This window comes from Macaca mulatta, chromosome 2 (assembly GCF_049350105.2).
Source record: "Macaca mulatta isolate MMU2019108-1 chromosome 2, T2T-MMU8v2.0, whole genome shotgun sequence".
Lineage (NCBI taxonomy): Eukaryota > Metazoa > Chordata > Mammalia > Primates > Cercopithecidae > Macaca > Macaca mulatta.
This window is the reverse complement of record NC_133407.1, coordinates 23291841-23306346: the sequence shown is the minus strand read 5'-3', so window position 1 is coordinate 23306346 and position 14506 is coordinate 23291841. Positions and strand designations below refer to the sequence as shown.

The following is a 14506-nucleotide window of genomic DNA, read 5'->3' as shown; positions in this document are numbered from 1 at the left end:
TAAATAAGAAAAGACAAGAAAAACTCTTAGATGTTAAAAATGTGTTACCACAAATGTAAAAATCAATAGAGTAATTGGAAGTTAAAGGTGAGGGTATCTTCCAGAAAGGAGAACAAATGGATGAAGTGGAAATAGAAAATATAGAGAATCAATTCTGAATGTCTACCATCTAAATAAGATTTCCAAATGGAGACAGCAAAACAGAAGTTAAGGAAGATATTAGCAAAGGAAGCGTAAAATAAAATGTTTCCTAACAGGACTTGAGTCAGCAGATTGAATACATTTACCAAGTGCATAACACAATAAAGCAAAGAAAGGGATCCTTGGGATTAAAGAGTACAAGAAATGGAAGAATTTCACACATAGGATCAGAAATCTGAATAATACTGGACTTTTCCAAAGCAATGTAAAAAGCTTGGGGAAATGGCACAACATACTGAAAATTCTGTTTAAAAAAAAATGACTTCTAATCCACAATTTTATACCTAGCCAAACTGTTAAACATATGTGAAGTGCAACATAAAAATACTGTAATTCATGCAGAGTCTCAAAAAATTTACCTCCCACATAACATCCTTCAGAAAACTCTTAGGAAAAAAGCTAACCAACTGAAGAAAGCCAGAAAAGAAAGACATGAGTTTCAGGAAATGGGGATTCCGAAAAAAGAGAGAAGCAATAATAGAAAGTCCTAGTCTGACATCAGTGCATGGGGACTGGGAAAGAAGCCAATCAGCCCTGGAGCAGGAGGAACGTCTCCAATTGTGGAATTCATCTATCACATGACATGTCAGACAAAATTGTTAGAGATTTAGAAAAGAATTATTCACAGATACAAAGAAGACTAATCAAATTATGTAAATAAAGCTGTTAGCTCCAGGAAAAAAAAAAACAATTTTATAAGAAAACTATAAATGCAGTATATCACGTAACTCAACTGTAACAATATTTATCTGGTCATAATGTAAATATAATGTAAATGATTTTTATTTTTAAAATTGTGATAAAATTATGTGGGGAGTAAGAGGAGAAAGAGGTTTCTGTGTGTGAGCAATAGTTTAAGAGAGTTATATTTATAGTAGGAACCAAGAGATAAAAAAAATTTTGACTTGGCACGGTGACTCATACCTGTAATCCCAGCACTTTGGGATGCTGAGGCAGGAAGATCACTTGAGTCCAGGAGTTCGAGACCAGCCTGGGCAACATAGCAAAACCACGTCTCTACAGAAAATACAAAAATTAGCTGGGCGTGGTGACACACACCTATAGTTCTAGCTACTCTGGAGACTGAGGTGGAAAGACTGCTTGTGCTCAGGTGGTTGAGGCTGCAGTGAACTGTGATTGTGCTGCTGCACTCAGGCCTGGGTGACAGAGCGACACCTTGTTTCAAAAAAAAAAAAAAAAGAAATTGAAGTACTTGCTTCTGAGGGGAACTCAAGAATGGGAAGGATAGAGAGCTGTTATTCTTTATCAGTCTCAAGCAGGGGTCAGCAAAGCATGGGCCATGGGTCAAATTCATGAGGCTGCCTGTTTTTATAAATAATGCTTTATTGGAATACAGCCACACCAAATCATGTATGGATTCTCTGTGGCTGTTTTTGTGTGAAATCAGTTGCTACAACAGGAGAGTCGAGGAGTAGTGACAGAGACTGTATGAATCGCAGTCTCAAATACTCACTTTCTGGCTCTTTACAGAAGAAGTTTGCCAACCTCATGTCTAGAGCTGTGGCTCTCAAATGTTAGCTGCATCGGAGTCCTCTGGAGGGCTTGTTAGAACGTAGGTGAGGGATGGCTTTTTCCAGAGTTTCTGATTCCATAGGTCTCTCAGGTGGGGCCTGGAGAATTTGCATTTTTAACCAGTTTGCTGGTGATGCTCATGTTGCCAGCTGAGGGACCCGCTTTGAGAATCACTGATCTAAAGAAACTATTTGACTTTTAAAAATCATGTTGTAAGTATTATGTTTATCAAATAAATTTGAATTGTTGAGAAGTATAAGGTTGGAAACTTACATGCAAATTTGAGCTAAACTTAATGCAAAAACGACCTCTGGTGAATGAAATGTAACAGAAAGTCACTCAAATGTTACTTTAAAAATGTTTTCATAGAACCAAAATAATAAACTAGAGGAAAATTATATACATATGTGTGGAGAAAAATAGAAAAATAAATTATTTGGTTAATAAGATATCATAGACACAGGCATAAATATTAAGATTTGCAGAGATTACCAAGGCCCCACCACTAAATGTGCATGTATGATTCAGGTGGTCAGTGAGTAAACCAATCATGCTTCCTCCTGTCTGGCATCTTGTTTATCAAAGGCTGATTATTGTATAACAGTATCAACTATGCAAACAATTATTTTAATCTTTTTTTTTTCACTTATTTTCTAGAAAATGCAGTTTGAGAAACGTGACATAAAGCCTACTTCTCTTCACTTGACCCCTTTTACAGAATCTTAAACTGATACCCATAGAATCTCTTGTCTGGTAAATCCAAGACCTCCTAACCCAGTCCCTACTTCCTTCCTCTCTTCCTACCAGCTCCTGTTTGCTTTGCCTGAGGTGGTGAAGGAAAGAACCCCAGATGAGCCCAAACTCAAATCAAGCTTAAAGAAAAAAGAGCGCTGCTAATCTTTTTTTCTAAAAGCCTGAAACAAAGGAAATTCTCTGCTTCCAGGAATAGCCTTAATCAGTCACATATGTGAACATAGACCCAGTGACTGCTCAGACAATTTTCCACCAACCTAATGTCGGGATTTTCTTGACACATTGATTTTTTTTTTTTTTTTTTTGCCTATTATCAGTATAAGTAGTTAAAAAAGAAAACAAAAAAAAATCCCAGACATGATACCAGACCTCTCCACCAGACAGGCAAGATGCTGACAATCTGCAGTGTTTGAAAGCAAAGAGAAATGAAGGATTATTGAGGGTGGAATAATGGTTTTTTCCCAACCAGTCCCTGGTTGGTTAAAAAAACAAACAAACAGCTTTAAAAATCAGAATTGTGCCCTGCGGGGGTGGGTTTGCTGAACTGTCAGCTCCACCAGTTAATGAGGTAGTTTGTCAAATGGAGATAGAAAGACCATTTATAACAATGCTGTGCTTTGTGTGTGATTTAAAAATCAAATTGAGTGGAAACTCAGCAAATACTAAATGGTATTGTTTATTTTCTAATTAATTTGCTACAAACTACAAAATAAAGCTATTGAATATATTGGATAATGTATGTTTTTAAGAAGAAAAAGCATCAAAAGCACCTCTGAGATAAAAAGGATTCAGAGGCTGTTTACTTTCTTTTCATCAGAGAAACAAGTTGTAGTTTGAAAGTTTGAAAAAGGCATTGATATTTTGGGGGGGATTTTTAGAGTTAGTGTGTTGTATAAGCCAACCGGCAATGTCATCTCCTTTGTAAGTTCAGCAGAGTACTAGGGGGCCTGGGACCATATGGTCTCACTGTTGACACTGTTCGTTTTTAATATTAATAGGCCAGGGATTCAAGGCCCTGGGGCAGATGTCATCTAAGTGAGGACAGAAGCAAACATCACAACTGCTCACTGAGTTTTTCCACTGTAGAGTACAACCAGCATAACATTGGCATTCAAAATACATAAGCTTAGGTTGGCAGAGGGGCAAGAGCAGAGAAGGTGATTCAAATTCTGGCTTACCGAGGGCTTACTCTGTGACATTGGGGGAAATTCATTGAAACTCCCTGAGACTTACTCTTCTCATCTGGAAAATAAAAAAAATCTGCCTTAAAAGGGTTAGAGCTTATAGTGAGGTGCCTCACATGTGGTAAATAGTCAGTGAAAATTATATTTGACTAGAACATTGTGGGGTTTATAAGAAACAAACTGACTCACTTCACAAACTGAAGTCAAGAAGCCTTAATGAGTGATTGTTCTCAGCCTTACCCAGATCCCTTGTTTTCTTCCTTCCTTCAAGGATATAAGCTTTAGTCCTAATATTCTTTTGCTGGGATTACTATAATATAGTCTCCCTGCCCTAACCCCAAAACCTCTTGTCTATTCCAGCAAGCTTGTTGTGAGAAGTATATTATTTTGACATAACAAATATGTTAACGTTAATAGAAACTTTTACTGTTTACCATTTACCTCTTGTTTACTATATACCAGGCACTGTTGTTCTGTTGTATTACCTCATTTAATCCTCACAATACCATTCTGAAGTAAATTCTATTATTCTTATTTTATAGGGAAAAAATTACGTATTGAAAGGACAAATAATTGCCTGAGAGGCACAATTATTTGAGCTGGACAGACTGGCTCTACAATCATGCTCTTAACAACTACTCTATTCTGGCCTTGAAGTACTCTTGTTTTGTGCCACATGAATCTTTTTTTTTTTTTTTTTCGTGCCACGTGAATACATTCAGAGGTTGCCATTCAGTGGGCAGAGTTTGGGAGCTTCTAATTAATATTGGTTATCAGGGCTAAGGTGAGGCTGTGAAGTTTACATCCAGCCTACTCTAGAATTTAAGCTGCTTCTATTCCCAGTCTCAAGGAATCCTAGGTGTTGAGCATCTCTGGATTGTCCTTCATGAATCATGGGGCAGTTTATGCTTCTTTCACAATATGACCTTAATCAAGAGTTGTTAAAACTAGCAACTCAGTGAGGGCAGAAATCACATTAGTGTTCTTTGGCACTATATATATCTCCAGTTCCTACATTAGCGCCTGGCACATAATAGTGAGATTTGATTGGTGAGTAGGTGATTGGATAGACAGACAAATGGGTCAACAAATGGATGGATGGATGGATGGATGGATGGATGGATGGATGCACAACTGTGAAAGATGTTGATAATAAAGAAGTAATACGTAATGTTTTACTCTCTCATTAGGTTATAGTTTCTCCTATAATTTTATTTATCTTGGCTATATGACTCCAAATAGCCACAATAAAATCCAAAGTTATTCATATAAAAGAAGTAAAATTTGAAAGCATATCAGTTAGAATAGCATTAAATAGTTTCCCTAAAAAAGCAAGAAAAAAAATTTCATTCATTCAACTAATACATACTCCGGGTCTCTCCTTTGTCAGGTACTCTTCTAGGAGCTTAAAGCATAACTGTTAACAAAAACAGTCTGCCCTCCTGGTGAGTGCATGCTAATGGGGGAGACAGACAAAAACAAACACTCCCACATGTAATATATCAAGTTGTTTAACTGCCATGGAGAAAAATTTAGCAGAGTGATACAGCGAAATAACATAGGAGTGGAGGGTTTTGCTATTTAATATCAGATGGTCAGTTATTTTTAAATTGTGTAAAAGTTGTAGTCTATGTTAGAATGTGAGAAAAGGGGGAAGTAGTAACTGTAGGAAGACAAGGAATTAGGAGACCTGGATTAGTATTGGAAATGTTTTGTATAATAACTTGATAAAGAGGGAGAGATTTTTTCTTTGTGATATATACCTATGTTTTTCATTTTTTTCTTACAGAATTGACAGCTCTGAAATTTGAAGGTGCTAGTGTCTCCCCGGTCTTGAACTGAGAAGCTGAACGAAGAAAGCGTCCTTCCTGTAATCAGTGTAACAAAATGAGAGGTGGAAAAACCGTGCTGGGAAGAAACAAGGTCATCAATTGAACCATCTTGACTTTGGCCCAGAACACAGCTCAGCCTCAACTCCTGCAGTGCATTTACTTCCCTCACTTTCGTGCAAGACCTGGAGTGATGTATTCCTGCTGCAGAGCACCTTTCTTTCTGTGAGGCCCGAAACATGACCACTAGCGGCCACGCATGTCCGGTCCCAGCAGTGAATGGACACATGACTCACTATCCAGCCACACCCTACCCATTACTTTTTCCACCTGTCATCGGAGGACTTTCCCTGCCTCCCCTCCATGGCCTTCATGGACATCCGCCTCCGAGTGGGTGCAGCACCCCATCACCAGCAAGTAAGTCCTGCTGGATTTGCTCTCTTTTCTCTTGGTTGATTGGATGAAGGGACCTGAGAAAACAGGATGGTTGGTATCCCGGGCAATTTCTCATTTCGTTGGCTGCCGGTTTCTTTTGGTCTTGAATTCTACTTTTAGTTCTGTGGAAAGAGATATGATTTGAAACTAGATAAGTGGCAAATTTTAGAATTCAGCCCGTTCAAGGCTGCTTTGGTATTTTGCTCTATTTCATAAAATGCAAACACAAAACGTAATGAGCATATGGGGTAAACATCTGTGGTCAATACCTAAAGAAATTGGCCATGTGATAAATAATGGAAGCAGCGAATTAGGAGATGATACCATAAAAATCATTAATGATAATACTAGAGTTAAAATCTATTTTGGTTGTGAGATCTCCTTTGAATCTTACACTTATTTCCTGTGTACAAATGATATCTCTAATTGTTCTCAACTTCCCATAGACCTTTGCTACCAATTCCTATCACATTAAGCTTTTTTAGTGTTCTTGACACCTTTTGTTTCTGTACTAGCTATTTCTTATCCCAGATCTTCCCTTAAATTTTCTGTATAAGGTACTATAAAATAAAAATAGTCAAAGTTAGAATTCTCCAAGACTGATATGACTTCCATATTGAAACATCTATATTGTGCAATTTTTAGAAAGTTCTGCCTGTTTAAAGACAAACTGTGGTAGCCAGCGAGCTTTTCCACCTGTTAATAACAACTTACTTGGTTTAGCATCTGGAGGTGAAAAGGCATATTGATTTAACAACAGGCATCCACAGCATGTTCTCCAAGTTCTTTCTGGCTCATAGAGCAACAGGAGCTCTTTGTAACTCTTCCTGGTGATTGTTTTGCATTTTGCTTCACTTTAAGGACTTCCCCCAAACATTAGCGTGGTATCATTGGGATACCACCTTAATCTTTCTATAATGTGCTCTTTGTGCCTCACTCATTCCTTCTACTACACCCTTAGCTCACTGAAAGCAGGGAGCTTGTTCTACCTACGTAGAACAAGGGGATGGATGTTTGGATGGACAGACAGACTGACAGATAGGCAAACAGATGACAGATTTTCACTTTTGGGATGTTGATTGCAATCATAGTGCTCTATCATTCCTGATAAACAGTGACTTGATTTGCTGATGGCTCTTTCCTTCTGTGTTTTGAATTTCTGGCTTGATCCTATGACCCTAATGTCTCTGGAATAGCCTAAAACCCTTCTCCCATGCTTCTGAAGTTCAAACTGAAAGTTGAAGCGGCCAAAGCAGCTTATTGACTATCCAGAGAAATGGACATAGTACCAGCACTCAAAATATCTTGCTGACACAAGTGCTGTTTCAAATCATGTTCACCCAATATGCAAATGATGTAATGAGGTTACTTTTAGCTAGCAAATGAGGAGGTCTAAATGATTGATAAAGTCATTAAAATTTCACCTATGAGCCTCTAATTCCATTGCTCAACTGGCCTGATAGCACATTTTAACAGGTTTCTTTCCTGAGATCAGAAGCATATTTTGTAGATGGAGCCAAGAAATTGAGATATGAGTAGGATTCCCATGCTGAATGATCAAATTGAGCAGATTGAGACTCTAAGGCAGTCTGAAACCTCTAGGTTCCCAAAAGCAACTCTGGGCTTTAGGCTTCTTTGGCTACTGATTTATTTTTATTTTTATTTTCATTTATCTTTCACTGATTTATTTTTTTGAGATGATACCTCTCTCTGTCACCAGACCAGAGTGCAGTGGTATGATCTTGGCTCACTACAACCTCCACCTTCTGGGTTCAAGTGATTCTCCTGCCTCAGCCTCCTGAGTAGCTGGGACTACGGGCACGCACCACCACACCCAGCTAACTTTTGTATTTTTAGTAGATACGTGGATTCACCATGTTGGCCAGAATAGTCTCAATCTCTTGACCTCGTGATCTGCCCACCTCAGCCTCCCAAAGTGCTGTGAGCCACCGCACCTGGTCTTGGCTACTACTGATTTTAAGGAAAATGTGGAGCATATTAAATGGAAGAGTGGTTGAGATATATCATATCTAAGCCTCTTTTCCACTCAAAATACAAGGTAATTATTTTTATTTCACAGTTACTAATAAAGTACAAGATGCCATTACTATTAGATTGAACTATAATGCAGTTGTCATTTTCTAGATCAAAACTGGTGATATATAGATTCAACCTTTGGAAAGAGAGGGTTTGAAGTTCAAAAAAAAAGGGATAAATAATTGATGACTTTTTTCTTGAGGGCCTTGTAAGCAGAGTGCTAAGTAACTGCACCTTGAAATGTGTTTGGAGAAGGGGCAGAAAAAGGACTAGGTACAGAAAGTTCAGGCTGGAAACATCAAAGATGACTTACTTCATACCCTAATACCTTGTTTTATTATTTCTTGCCACAGTCGAAACACATGAAAGCTGCTCGGATGGAAATGATTAGAAGAAGCCACTGTGAATATGACTCTGTTAGTTGGCCCTCAAAGGAGGAATTGTCTTTGTTAAAGCCCATGTTTTCAAAAGTTCCTAGAAAAGGATAAAGTCTTGAAAATTACTCACAGACTTGGCTAAAAATAAATTTAAGGTTTTGTACATGTACTGAGATTAGTAGGAAGGTAGCCAAATTCTGTAGACTCAATAACTAGCAACACACATACTTGGGTGGAAAAGCTGACCAATGTGGAATCAAAAGGGAACAAACATAATGGAGAATGACTGTAAAGAGATTCATGTCATTGAACTGTAGGACCTACTGATATCTCTTTTGTTATCTGTACGTGTCTTGATTCTGCAGCTCACTAGAAAGAATAAATTCTCCTGCCCCTGGAGTGAGGGTCTATCAGCACTAAGTAATTGTAAAGGCTCAAGAATTCTCTACCTCAAAAGCAAGTAAGAACAATTTCCATAGCAGCTACTGAAGTTATACCTGCTCCTCACCCTTCCTTCATTCACTTCTGACTCTGGTCAGCCTTATCTCCTAGACCTGAACCTGAGCTCTGCATATTGAACTTCTCTAAGCCTACAGCACAATGACTCCATTCCCACACGTAAACATGTCCTTGATGTTATATCTACTTTGCAGTCATTTAACCTCTCTGAATTTCTGTTCTATCAGCTATGTTATTTATAGGACAGCGTTTTACTATATATCTAAATATTTTAAGAATGAAGGTGGAGTCTACATTAGGAAGGAAACTTGTACTATAAAGGGGTGAAATCAGGTCATCCCCAAAATCTTTTCAACTCTAATAGGCAATGATTTCACATAACTCAGGTGTCTCCTGGTCCACATGCCATTTGCAGGGGTGGGCCCTGTTCTTTTTGCAGTGTGGAATACTTGGCTATTGGTATGATGATTTGTGACCTCTGGCAATTCAGAGGGGAAGATGTGGCCACTTTTCAGAAGGTCTGTTCTCAAGAGCTTTCTACCTTAAAGGAGAAAAGATATTTGCAGAAGAGAGCTTGAAAGCATCTTCTGTGTATACATGCCCTTGTCTTTGCATTCTGACTTAATTTTTACAGCATAGAGTCTCCCTAAGCTTAGAACACAGGGAACATATGAAAAAAGGGGGAGTTAAAATATGTAATAAGAAAAACTACCATGCATTGAGCACATCCTGGATTACCCACAGAGCATTTAGTGTATGCCATTCTTAGTCTTTTTAATAGCCTCGACGTCACTGCCAGGACATTACAGAAGTTCCATTTTACAGATAAAGACCAGGAGGCTTAGAGAGAGTAAAGAGCTTACATAACCAGTTAATGCTGGAGTCAAATTCCACATCCAGACCTCGAGACCCCAGAGTGCATGCCTTTCCCAGTGTTTTGGGCCATGAGGCCAGTATAATCCCTTGGAAAATTCACGGCCCCACTGTGGACATCTTTTTTCCACGATGTTCCAGAAAGTCCTTGGAGATGATGGATATTTAAAGGACCTTGCATCCTCTTTAATTTAATCAACAACTGTGGAAGCCACTATTGGTTTTCATCACAGTGGAGATTTGAAAGGGTGCCACCGCAGTGCCTTTGATAAGCATGACTTCCAATGGGAGAAGAGCCTGATATGCTATGCCAGCGAACACTCAAAATATTATGTGGTAGGGCTCTCTGTGAGAGTTGGACGACTGTCTGTCTGTCTCTCTTTATGTTCCTTTCATGGCTGCTTGTTCTGTTTTATTGCTGCACATGTGCTTTTTATAGGTTGTTGCAAGCTGGAAAATATTGTTAAGTGTTTTGGCTTCAGAACCTCTCTCAGAATGATCTTAGTTTAACTCCAGCATCTTAAAATGCGAATTCTTTTCCCTCGCTTCTTTAATGATCAGAAAGTGCTCTCCTGTCAAAATCACAAAATAGGATATTTGCTTAAAAAATCCCAACCTTCTGGAGAGACAGGCTGTGCAATCTCAGAATTACCAATGACAGAACATAAAATGAGTCTTGTTTCTATTTTTTGTCTTAAACTAAGAAGAGCCTTGTTACCTAGCTTGTCTAAAGCAGGGTGTGCTCACAGATTGAATTTCCTTCTTACATGTTCGGGACAATTGGCTCAGAGGTGGGGATCCTGTTTTAGATATATGCAGATTGATGGCAAGTAAATCCAACTCATTAATTTCTACCGTCACCTTTTACTCCATAGTCTTGTCTTCTTCCTGTTGAGTTATATTTGTCCTTAAACTGACACAATGACTCTACTGGACAGGAATCACATTTGATTTTAAGATATCAGGGACTTAATATATTGCTGGTATTTTGTGAAAGTCAAACATAATAGTATTGTTTATATCTGTGTATCCTTACATTGTTAAACCAAATAAAAATAAGTGAAAGTAAGACACTTCTTGGGAATTTGAGTTATAATAGTTTTGCCCATTTCACCTGCCTTTGATCATTGGCTTAGGGGGATCAAAGGCTTTGAATGTTTGAGAAATAGAGTTTATACTGTTGACATAATGGAACTATTTTGGTGGACTTTCTTAGGCCCAGAGTCACATGTGTATTATTTTAAGAGACCATTCCTTAAAGGTGAACAGGTATTGATTACTTCAGTGCCTCTCTTCCCCGAAAATACAACAATCTTTGTGTCTTTTTGGTGTTTCTACAATTTCCCCAGACTCTGGTTGAGTATAACATGTATTAAGTAATCACGTTGCCATTAAAAGTAATGGCAAGAACCATGATTACTTTTGCATCAATCTAATAATCCTCAGAAGAGTTCTAATGAGGGGCTGAGCTCATTCTGTTTTTTGATCTTTACCCCCAAAGGGATCAAGAATATATGAACATGAATTAAAAAGCATATCATTCACTTTCATCAAATTAACTACAATGCCCAAAGGAGTGTCCCAATTGTGGAAGTGTGTCCCTAAGTAGAGGTAGGCTTTCAGTCCATAGAGGCCATCATAAAGACAGGAATGAATTTACCTTCAAGTTACTCCTGCCAATCATTTTTTACCTCTGGAGGACATGATGAAAGAATATACACAAGGAAGGACTGAGAATGGAGAAAAGATGGAGTAATGGTTTAAGAATTTGTATTAGAATTCCTTTAGATAAAGACATCCCAGTTGTATTTATTAGATAGTTAAAATGTAGACATTTAAAAAGAGCATTTTGACCTTATAAAAATTGAACTTTGGAAAAGTTAGAATCATGACAATGGCTTTGAGTTGGCTGAGTTCGTTATAGAAAATGAGACTTTCCATATCTCATGTTCTAAAGTTCTGCCTCAATGAACGCATCCATCTGCAACTCCTATTGATTTCAGATAGGCTATATTCAGATGACCTTGAGTGATGAGAGATTAGCCTCCATGCAGGTAGGTGGACATGAGGTCAGGTGGAGTGGCCTGGGCCATCTTCAGGATGTATCCCAGGCAGTCCCACAAAAGCTCTGGTGATTTATGCCTTGTCACTGACATGATGCAGCACCTTATTCTGTCTTTGTTTCTGTGTTTTCTCCTTTAGTTCCCTCTGACGTTTGAATGAATCTTTGTAATTTTATCTAGAAGAAGAAGGAGAGGGAGAAGGAAAGAGGAAGGTAGAAAAAGAGAGGGAGAGAGTGAAAGAACGAATCTAATTAGTCCTGTTATTTGAGCACCTCCAAAAACTTAGGGCTCCCAGACCAACTAATGCGGGGGTGGTACCATCAATTCCCTTGCTTTTTTTTTTAACCTTGCTATGAAAATTAACTATCAAAAATAACATTTATTTTGCTACATATATTACCTCTGTCTGCCAACTGGAAAAGGGAAATAGAGAAGGTAAGATCCAGGTAATCAACTTTTCTAAGTTTGCTCAGTGGTGGGGCTGGGCTTGAACTCTTCTTGTTCTGACCAAAGTCAGTCCTCTTTTCATAAGTCTATGTTTGCTGTGGATATTGAGGGGACACACAGATTTTTAAAGCACTGCGTCTGTCTTTAAGGATATTACATTCCTACTGAGAAGTCATAATCACTGAAAACCATTTAGATCTAAAACCCTGATCTCTCTTTGCCCTTCAGGACCTAGATTTTATAAAGCTTGTAACATTCCATCCCACCCAGGTACCCACTGTGCATCGTAAGTACTTTGATTTACTATGCATGTCTTATTCTGCTGTCTTTAGTTGTTTTCATAACTTTTCCTCCTCTGCTTCTCTGTTAATCTAATACATCGGACATAGTGGAAACCCATTTCATCTTTGTGGGATGATTGAATCAATGGTTCTTGCTGGTGAGGGAATTTTAGAAATTTGTAGATACGCTTTTGGGTGCCATGCTCATTGGGAGCACTGTAGAGATTTAGTGGGCAGAGGCTAGCAGGCTGAGTGTCCTTCAATGTATGCAATAGTTGCAAATAATAAAGAAGTGCCTCGTGTTCTCATGACTTTTCGATGTCCCACCAGGCATTCCTGTTAAGAACCGCCCCCCGACCAAATAAATTATGATGAACTGATCCTAAATCATAACTTCATTTTACATATAAATACAAAACATTGTTTTATGCTTTTATTATACCCTAAATTAGTTAGGACTTTAACTGCCATGCAAGTCAATAGTAGGTTGATCTTTGTTCTGTTGGGAACTTTTCTAAGAGTCATTCATCATTTTATAAACTCATGTCACTGATGGCAGTGCTGTTCTTGGTATTCAAGTCGCCAATACCACAAACTTGTATCAATCTGCATTCGTAGCTAAAACATTCACTGTAATTATGCATAGAGGGGCAAGCATGTTATCACTTCTTTATGCCTGAACAATTACACATTGAAATAACCATTACTTTGTTACAAATTACATTTTTCCATCTATCCTTGGTATTGCAGTCAGAGAAATGTATTAACTTATTTGGAATTACATGTGTAGGTGGCCTATATTACCCATGACTTTCATTTTGGAATCATACAGCACATGATATATGTTGCTAAAGGAAGCATTAGGTCCAAAGGGTTGAGAATCTTTGGAATGAATGAGTGAATGAATGAATACATGAATGAATTAGTGAAAAAATAACTAACACTGTGAAATAAACTGACTAGAAAATAAATGCTCTGGCTATTAAGAGGAGAGGAAGGGAGTTTATAAGTGAGATGGACAGTAGAGGGCTTGCAACATCAGAACCAGCGATTATGCCATGGGGTAGTGGCAGTGGGCATGGTGCTGGGAAGAGCCATATGCAGAAGGCCCAGGGAAAGCAGGAAAGTTTCCTGTCTTGGATGGCATATGGGGTTAGGAAGGACCATCTAGCTCTTGCCTTCATTTCTTGATGTGTAGCCAATGTAGCCAATGTCCCCAAAGGGTACAAAAGGGACTCAAAGGTATTGTTACAATGAATTCACTCTTCTGATACATATTTAACACATATGTGTTGTGTCAGGTATTGTGTTAGACACCTCAGAAGCTCTTTGAGAATTTTCTGGGTAAATCCATGAGAATGATGGGTTTTCACTTGTGTGTGGTGTCAGGTTCTATCTCCAATGAAACATTATATTAGTATTTAGCAGGAACAATTCTAAAATTATTATGGGTTAAATTGTGTCCTCCAAAGAGATGTTGAGGGCTTAACCCCCAGTACCTGTGAATATAGCCTTATTTGGAAATAGGTTTGAGTTAAGATGAGGTCATTAGGGTGGGCCCTAATCCGGTATGACTATGTCTTTATAAAAAGGGGAAATTTAGACAAAGAGATAGAGACACATGTGAAGATTGGAGCTAGCTGCCAAAAGCCAAAGACTGCTGGCAAGCCACCAGGAGCTAGGAGAGAGCATGGAGCACATTTCCCCCACAGCTCTTAGAAGGAGCCAACCCTGCCAGCACCTTGGTTTTGGACTTCTGGCCTACAGAACTGTTTGTGGCATTTTGTGACAGCAGCTCTAGAAAACTGATACAGGGACCATAACTTCTTACTACTAAAAAGAAAAAACTATGTTTTTGATACTTTCTCCATCTAAAAATATCCATTAATTTGTTTATTTTCTCATAATTTTATCCTTATAATGACTTTCTTTTCCTACTTTATGTAGCTTCTTGTTTTTTTTTTTGTTTGTTTGTTTTTTTTTTTTTTTTTTTGAAGGAGTCACGCTCTGTCGCCCAGGCTGGAGTGCAGTGGC

At 38.3% G+C, this 14506-nt stretch overlaps 1 protein-coding gene across 1 annotated transcript in view; it reads left to right on the top strand.

The window, feature by feature from the left end:
- RARB (retinoic acid receptor beta) overlaps nucleotides 1-14506 on the top strand; it is a 772903-nt gene that overhangs the window by 344586 nt on the left and 413811 nt on the right. The window contains exon 4 of the mRNA XM_028843631.2: nucleotides 5461-5917. Within this exon, the coding sequence (XP_028699464.1) occupies nucleotides 5740-5917 (178 nt within the window). The 5' untranslated portion in view covers nucleotides 5461-5739. The remainder of the gene's footprint in view (nucleotides 1-5460; nucleotides 5918-14506) is intronic.